Raw genomic sequence first — 8,627 nt, 5'->3', positions numbered from 1 at the left:
TAGACTTCTTCCTATATGGTCATCTTTTTTTGCTTGTTTTACTCTCCTTGTCTTTTTGGAGTTAGTTGTTGCAAACATTATTCTTCCTTTTTCTTGTTCGATCAAATAGTGTTGTTGGGATAACTCTAACATGAATTACTTGCTTCCCTTTTATATGAATTGTTGGTATGAATCATAGAGGAGCACAAAAGAGAATGTTAATGTAAAAGCAAACCCCACTTTCTGCAATTATATTTAAATGTCATATATGAACTTTCATATCACAGCTCCATCCCCTCCTTCCGGCTTTTGAGAGATAACAGGATTCCAAAAATATTCCACATCTTATTAAATAAAACATACGTTTTCCTGCTTTCAAATTCCCATCCCACGGTTTTGCATGTCAAAGTCCTAGGCAATAGTACTTCCCAGGAGGTCGGTCACCCATCCTAGAATTACTCTCGCTCGCTTAACTACGAAGTTATGAGTCAGATACTTAGCCAATACAACCCAAAAAGACTAACCGTTTAAGGTGCGGAAAGCCAAGTACCTAACTCAGACCACAAACTCTAACAAGAGTGGATGGAACCACTCTGACACCCACCCCGCCCATTCTGGAACCGCTTCTCACGGGATACGAACGCGGGCCGTGGCATGCCACGCTCTGATACCATGTCAAAGTCCTAGGCAAGAGTACTTCCCAGGAGGTCACCCATCCTAAAATTACTCTTACCCAAACTCGCTTAACTTCGGAGTTCTAAGTCAGATACTTAGCCAATACAACCCGAAAAGACTAGTCGTTTAAGGTACGGAAAGCCAAGTACCTAACTCATACCACAAACTCTAACAAGAGTGGACGGAACCACTCTGTCATTGCATTCCATCACCAGATAGCGGACCTCCAACTGATCCATAAAATACATTCAAAGAACCAGTGATGCGTCAGTGTTTGGCACCATCAAAATTAACATTAACGTTATATTGGAACGCATTTATCTGATCGATTCATCAGTGATATCTAGCTGTTTATTCGTAGATTTCATTCATGTCATTTCATCCCAAACTGGCAACTGGAAAAGAACCCATTTGCTGCCACTAGATTGATTACCGTTATTCGGTATCTTTGAAAGAGCAAGTGAAGGTTCTGAGAGCTTGCTAAGATCATGCGGGTAGGTCCTCGTTTGCTCATCTTCTGCAAGGCGCCTCTCAAAGTAACATTCCTTTTATGTTATTCACCCTTAATTTATATGAGGAAACAGATGACCATTTGCATGCATGAAACAACGCCGGTGTTTCCTCCCACCCTGAATCGCACTTGATAAATCTATTCAAATCCAGCTTCATTTTCATATTAACTAATCGACGCGTTATGTCGACACAGGCGAAAGAGGAGAGCTAATGAGCTCCTTAATTGAAAGAACAGTGGGAAAAACAAAAAGAATCTCCGATAAATAAAAGAAAGAGAAAAAGAAAGTAAAAGAAAAAGAGAAAAAGGAGACCACTCTCCAAACGAGAGGAGAATGTTAAAAAAGAGGAAAGCCCAAAAAGTAAGGGAGAATATATAAATGTGTTTGGGAGGACTGAAGAAAGGATGGAGATGTGATGGATAACCCTTTCCTTCTTTTTCTCCAAATCTTGATTAGTTTTTCGCTAAACCCTATTCTTCTCAAAGTTCATAAGCGACAAATTTCCTTCTTACGGTTGGAGTTTAAATTGAGGGTATTTTTTATAAGGGTTTTGAGGATATCTTTTTCTGATTCTAAAGCAACATCTTCAAGGTTTAAAGACAAGATGCTGTCTCTGTGTTTTGTATTAATCTTTTTACCTCCCACTACTTTCCAAAGGTGAGAATGTTGGGATATGAAATCAAAAGAAGGAAAGGCGATTCTTTTTCAAAACGCATAAACATGCATGAAAAGTAGAGCCCTTTTGATATTTCTTAGGGAAGATTTTGCTTTTCTCTTCTAAAGTGCGCTTCCCTTTGCACTTCTCTTACGTTATGAATCAGGCCTTAATTACACATGATTTCATCCTCTCTGTGCATTTTACACACTCTCTTATGCATTTATAAGTTGATTGTTTGTGTGGGAAGGAAATTTATAATGTCATCAGTAAGACAATCATGAGAAAATATTTATAGACGAAGCTAGCAATTCTGTGCCAATCTATGACGATCTTTAATTTGTTCCACTCAAAACATTACCTTCTTTCCCTTCCCTTCTGTATGCATCTAATGCAAAGATTCGATATGAGGGATGCTGCAAAGCTTCGTTGCAATGATTATGAACCTTGGAACCCATGTTCCAATGGCTTCAAAATAGACCAAGTGGACGTGGTTCTTTTTATATATATGATTCCTTTCAAAGATATATAAGTAAGAAATATTCAAGATCATATGGCTGTTTTTCTATTCATTTTTTAAGGATGTTATGAATCATAAGACAATCCTTCAGAGACCCTTTTGGTGGATCCAAGGCAAGTACACTAACAACATCAATGGCAATCCCTCTCTCTCTCTCTCTCTCTCTCTCTCTCTCTCTCTCTCTCATCAGTTAGGCTCTTGGGTAACTCTTCAAACGCATGCAAATGTATCTGTGTGATTATCACTACACAATGAACAAAATAATGTTACTTGAGAGCCAAATTCATACAGGCGCATACGTAAGACAACTCAATAATGTAGCCAGTGCCCTTTTTCTCTTTCCACTAAACAATTCTCCACTTCATTAGCTTTGTCTTTTGAAGATTGGAAGAACACTAAAAATGAATCGCTTTAGTGCCTTGCTGTGAGATGCTCAAATGGTTTAACCAAAAGGAGATTATCTTGTTGACATCATGTGCGAAGCCAGCCAAAAACTCGATCAATCAGATTGTTATGCAGTTGGGTCAACTCATTAGCTCAATAAGATTTCCCTAATGTAAACCTTAAGCACGCCATTTGCTTCATCATCTATTCCCATCTAACACTGGTTAGATTGTATATAGGATCTTATCCTGACTCGTTACTGCATATGTTTTCTATCAGTGGAGATTAAAAATTCTTCTCTGATTTATCATTATATAAAGAAGCATATTCGCGGAATGGAAGATTCTTCATAGCCTTTTTGACTTATCACTAAGCCTCTTCTTTTCTGCAAAGGTGCGTGTCTGAACGCACTTATGCATGTCTGCATTTGCATGAACCGCTAAAATTAGACGTTTTCTTGCAAAATGGAGGGTTCCAGGAAGCTGGAACGAAATCAGCATAATCAATGGGGCGTAAGGCTCGGGAAACCTTCTTTTATGACATGGGAGAAGACCTTGATTACTATCAAATAGTAGAGGAGGGGAATAAATTACAAGGTGAATGAGATGGCCACTTGCTTCCATGGATAAAGTGGGGTCTATTCCAAGACTTCTTCATAGAAGTTCCATGGAAAGATATGGTAAGGATTCTTCTTTGAAAAATGGAAATAAAGGTATTCTGTTTTACCTAAATGGAAGTAGATGGTAAGTAGTGATCGATACAGTACAAATGTTTTTTTGTTAGAAAGCTGAACGTCCGAACCCAGTTCTTCCTTTAAGTTGAATATTAGAAGAGTGCAGTTTATAAAGCAGGCAAGTGGTCTTAGTGGTGATATTGCCTGTAGTGAACTTAGTACGATTCCTTGAATATGAACACATAATCAAGGAAGTACTGGATTATGTTTCTGAAAATTAGGGGTAAACAGACAATCTGACAACAGTTTCAAAACAGCTAAAGCTTTTTGCTTGTTTAATTATTACCACGAATTTTTTTAAGTTGGTAGTAAGAATAATCACATATGAATCCATTTGCCCGTTAATTATTATCACAAAAGCTTTTTCTTGGTTAATTATTACCACAAAAACTGCTAATTTTATGCTAAGAATACTCACATCTCAATCCTTCAACATTAGAAGGATCAAATGCGTATTACTTGGGGAAAAAACCTCCAACTTTTTAATGAAGAATTAAAATTGGGGATAAGATGGAAAAAAGATTAATGGCAGCTAGCAAAGTTTGTGGTTTTAGATAAGGAAATGAAGATAATAATCACAATAATATACAAGTGTTTTTTTTTTTACAAAATCCTACGAGCTCAAGACCTAACACTTTCCCTCTCTTCTCCCAGTTACGGAAACAAATCACCAACAAACCAATAAATCATTTTCCTTAAAAAAAAAATAAAAAAAAAGCTACCCTTGATCAAACGAGCAAACAAGTTGATGATTAACAGCCACCATTGAACCCGTTAGACAAGTCTTCAGGCACTTTGAAAATGAACCTTCTATCAACGGATTCAAGTAGCTCGATATCGTCAATGGTTGGAATACTATCCACGTCCTCCAAAGAAAGATTCAAATCCAAAGAAACACTAGGGCCGGTTTCCTTCTCACTCTCCATGCCCTTGTTGTCGTCGGTATCTGATTTCTGTCTCACGGGGGAAGAAACTCTTGATCTTGAATCAAAGCTTTCACAGCTCAAGATGATAATGGCATCAGCAAGACGTACTTCGTCGCCATTAGAGTTTCTTATCCGGCCTCTTTCTATGGCGTTCTTGATACCCATGTGAGAACAGAAGTCTATTTGTTCTATATCATCCATGAAGAAGACGCAATGTGGGTTGGTGCTTATGGCGTCGGCAAATCTCTCAAGATAACTGCAGCTTGACTCGGCTCTCGTTCTCTTTTGCCTGGATTCGTCTGTTGAGTCGGACCTTGACGCCGAGAAGCCGCTTAATACAATAGAAACGAATTTGTTCTGAGAACCGTAAACAAGGTTGGCCAATTCCCTGGCGACCTTCTCCTTCCCTTCTGTGTCACCACCCTGGAAAAACAGCCATGTATCTTCTTTCGTCTCTTGGACTTCCAACTTACCTTTTCTTCTCAGCATTCCGGACCGACACTGCAGTATAGTGCTAGCAATTTTTGGAATTATTTCTTTCTGCCATGGAGCCTTTTGCTCCAACGCATTGCAGAGATTTTTCAGGTTCTCTGCATTTAGTTCCTTGAACCTGTGCTGATACTCCATTTCCATTGTATCACTTGATGAAGCTGAATTAGGGTTAGGTTTGGCAGCATGTGCAGGCTTTAGTTCCCTATGTTCTGGGATGTACATTCTCAAATTGGGCTCGTAGTTTTCTTCGTCAATGTCTGTTATCCAGAAATGGTGGTTACCTCTTCGCTGCTTGGGATCAATGACAACTGGCCAGTTCGGATGGGTTCGTTGAGTGGCAGAATAGTGTTTGTCATAAGAAGATACTGAAGCCGATGGTGAAGATATTGAAGAGAAAGTTATTGTTCTCTCAGACGCATTTTGCTTGTGAGCTGAACTGCAGAAGGAGTTCCATTTCTTGCAGAGTTCTTTCACTTGAAAAACATCCTGAAAGCGAAGAAGGAGAAGCATTGATGAGTTAGCTACCACCGTGGACAAAAATATAGGCCGGAAGACTTTTTCTTTTGAAAACTAGAAAGAAATTGGTAACTACCTGATCGTTACTGGTCTGTCTTCTGTTCTCTTTCTTGTACTGTTGAAGCCACGAAGGAAGGGTTGAGGAGATGATGGTGGAATCATGACTGCTACTGTTTGCCAGGCTTTGTGCTTCATTCTCGAACTTTCCCAAGCAATCGGAGCAGCATTGGAGATGCTTTTCTGCTTCATCTAGAAGCAGAGACCAACTAGTGTCATCTCCGGTTCTCTTGCTTCTTAATTGGTCACTGAGAGAAGAAAACGAAGACAATGGAATCAGAATGATGGATCGATCCAAGACCTCAAAGAGTAAACTCTTGAAGTCCAGTGTAGAAAACACTAAAAGAACATGAACTGAAAAAGAAGAAGAAAAAGAACTTCAAGCGTATTAACTTAGCTTCTTTTAGTACATAAAACCAACTCAGACAAACACTTCCCAAAAGCTAAAAAAGTTATTATTCTCCAATAGTCGAACTGAACAGAAGTTGATAAAGAAATTCATACCTAAGGATTTTGTAATGGTTGATCAAACCTATAACTTACTAAGTTGCAGCTTTTCCCAAAAGCTTTTCTTAACCTCTCGCAGATTTCTAATGACCACAAAATCTAAAGCCAAATCCTAAACACTAATCTTTTTTGTCACAGTAGCTTGATAGATAAACATGTGATCAACATAAATGAGGTTCACAGAAATTAAACACTACGAATCAACATTAAGGAGTAGGAGATCTACCTGTCAGAGTTGAGGCTTAATCCCAAACTGTCCACAGGGATCGTGAAAGGATGAAGACCCCAAACAGTCTCCAATGAAGGATGGCCTATTCTGCATCTCATGTAAGTCTGGTACGTAGCAATCCCCATAAGCCACAACCTTCCGCTTTCTGCCGCTCCACAAACCAGCCTTCCAAGCTCTACTATCATATGCTCCACTGGACAGTAATAGTTTCTGCTTTGCTCACTTGAGCTAGCCCTATACTCAGCGGCCCACTTAAGATCTCCCAAATACAGAACTGCTCCTTTCCCTACACATCTCTTCACCAGACAGCTGACCTCCCCAAGCCTCTGCTCAACCTCCTCCTTTGCCAGATGGCCAAAGGAGAAGAGAGGAAGGCTTATGAACTGCACATTTCTCAGCTCCTGGGGCACTTCTCCTCTGTCAACCTTGTCCATGACTCCTCTCACAACTCCCTCGGCTGTGGCCAGACACTCACCTACAACCACAATACTCCGCCTCCTCTTGTTCATCAGATTTTCCAAAACACCGTTTACATCCTCAATTCTTACTTGATCCAAAGACCTGACTTTGCTAGCTTTTACTGATCCGTATAAGGATGGAGATTGAGACAGAGGCGGAGAAGTGGAGCCACCGAGCATTAGTAGATTTCCTTCTTTGGGTTTACTTACGGGAGGATTTGAGGCACAGATCTCCAAGGATACGGCTTGCTCTACATTGCTCTTGACTTGTGTACTGGAGAAACCGGCTTCTCTCATGACTCTACTCACACTTGGGTCATCTAGGATGGATATTATCAGCTGTTCCACCTCTACTTTAACAGCTAGAAGTGGCTGCTGCTGGTTTTCGATGGAGCCGCGCCTCTGGTGAGCTTGGGCTCTCTTGAAAGCTGCAACTAAGGCGTTGGATAACGAAGGGTGATGGGCATGGGGACCTAACATTGGACCAGAAGTAGAAGCAGGAAGTCGATTGAGCGCGACATTGAAACAAAGTTCGAGGGCTTTGCATTGGAGGGGATGGGAGTGAGACTGAAGACAAGCCGTCCGAAGAAGGCCAGTGGAAGAGGCGAGCATGGTATTAGCGACGTGAAGAGGGGTCACCTGGGCATGCCCCCGACGCCTTGCGAGGGTCACCGCCTGCTTGACTATGCCGGCCGCCTCTGCCGTCAGGCCTTGCTGCACTGTACAGCCTCCAGCTCTCATCTTGTCACCGAGATGACTCTCTCAATCTATCTTTGTGCCAGCTAGTAAGAACTAGAGGAGGTCTGATAAAGAACACGAAGAGCGATCAAATCAGGAGCCGAAGGGTTGAAGGCTCTATGGGTATCATTTGAAATGGATAAGAGGACGCGATTTTGAATGAAAGAGAAGTGACTGAGATTCGAAAACTGAGAGTGGGGGTTTGTTGATGGATACAGGTAGGTTGTCAATCTATTTCTCTCCTCTCTTCTACTGCCTCTATGATATACTGGTGTCCTCCTGCTATGTATGAGAAGCTGGAAGTAGTTATCTGCTTTTTATTGGTTTTGCGAGCGACAAATTTTATGAATGTGGGCTGTGCTTTTCTTGCGAAGGAGGGTAAAATTTTTGGTCCAAAGTCGATTTCCCAGCAGAAAGTGGAATGCATGTGCTGACAAGCAGGACAAATGCAGCAGCATCGAAGGCAACCTCTCTCTCTCTCTCTCTCTCTCTCTCTCTCTCTCTCTCTCTCTCTCTCTCTCCTCCTTTTTGTATGGGTAAGTGGTAAATAGCATTCGCTGTAATAGTTCAGAAATACAGGATAAGTCCCTCCACCCTAGTCCCTCCCTAAAAAGAAAGCTATATGCGCTCTCGAAACTCAACCTCAAAGTGAATCTTTCATATCATCAGTCTCTCTATCTAAGTGCTGCACCAGAATGGAAAATTGTTTTCAAGAATAAATATTGTTGCAACCCAAAATGACTCCACCCTTTTCAGCTTCAAGGATCTCAATCTGCACTCACTTATCGGTGTGGAATTGAATCCCTCCTACTCGGAAGCAACTGGTAAGCGATATTAAAAGTAAAATCGAATATCAGTGGTGTTTCTCTTTTCTTTCTGTCCTCCAACTCCGAGGACCTGAAAAGGGGTGCGGTCTGTTTGAAGGAATCGGGAACTGTGTACGTTCACTTCTGGGCTCAAAGACAAGGAATAAAGTGTGTCCATATGTTATCGATCACTCATAAAATCTCATCCAAGTGCATGAGAAGTCAGGACTGCACCCCTCTATTTCAAGCTCTATACCTCTCTGTTGATTTCATAAAGTTAGCTTTTGAGTCACTCTTTCATTTCAAATGTCCTCGACATAAAAACCAAGGGGAAGGCATAAAACTTAACCAGCTTCCAAGGATTTTGAATGTTTCTTTCCTTCCTTTTTTTTTTTTTTATCAATTTCTATGTAAGTTCAGTTCATGCATCTGATGAGCTC

General features: G+C 40.8%; 1 protein-coding gene across 1 annotated transcript; it reads right to left on the bottom strand.

The window, feature by feature from the left end:
• Nucleotides 1-3,998: 3,998 nt before the first annotated feature.
• On the bottom strand, nt 3,999-7,409 carry LOC137956510 (protein SMAX1-LIKE 3). Its single transcript, XM_068804035.1, has 3 exons — nt 6,183-7,409; nt 5,469-5,697; nt 3,999-5,362 (listed from the first exon to the last, which is right to left on the bottom strand). The coding sequence occupies exons 1-3, from the start codon at nt 7,382-7,384 to the stop codon at nt 4,211-4,213; spliced, it is 2,583 nt and encodes an 860-aa protein (XP_068660136.1). The 5' UTR covers nt 7,385-7,409; the 3' UTR covers nt 3,999-4,210.
• Nucleotides 7,410-8,627: the final 1,218 nt, after the last annotated feature.

This window comes from Aristolochia californica, unplaced genomic scaffold (genome assembly GCF_029961685.1).
Source record: "Aristolochia californica isolate CCGP_79_NKW_82.1479 unplaced genomic scaffold, dmAriCali1.0.hap1 SCAF_2, whole genome shotgun sequence".
NCBI lineage: Eukaryota > Viridiplantae > Streptophyta > Magnoliopsida > Piperales > Aristolochiaceae > Aristolochia > Aristolochia californica.
Note: the sequence above shows the minus strand (reverse complement) of the source record. Positions and strands in the feature narration are given on the sequence as shown.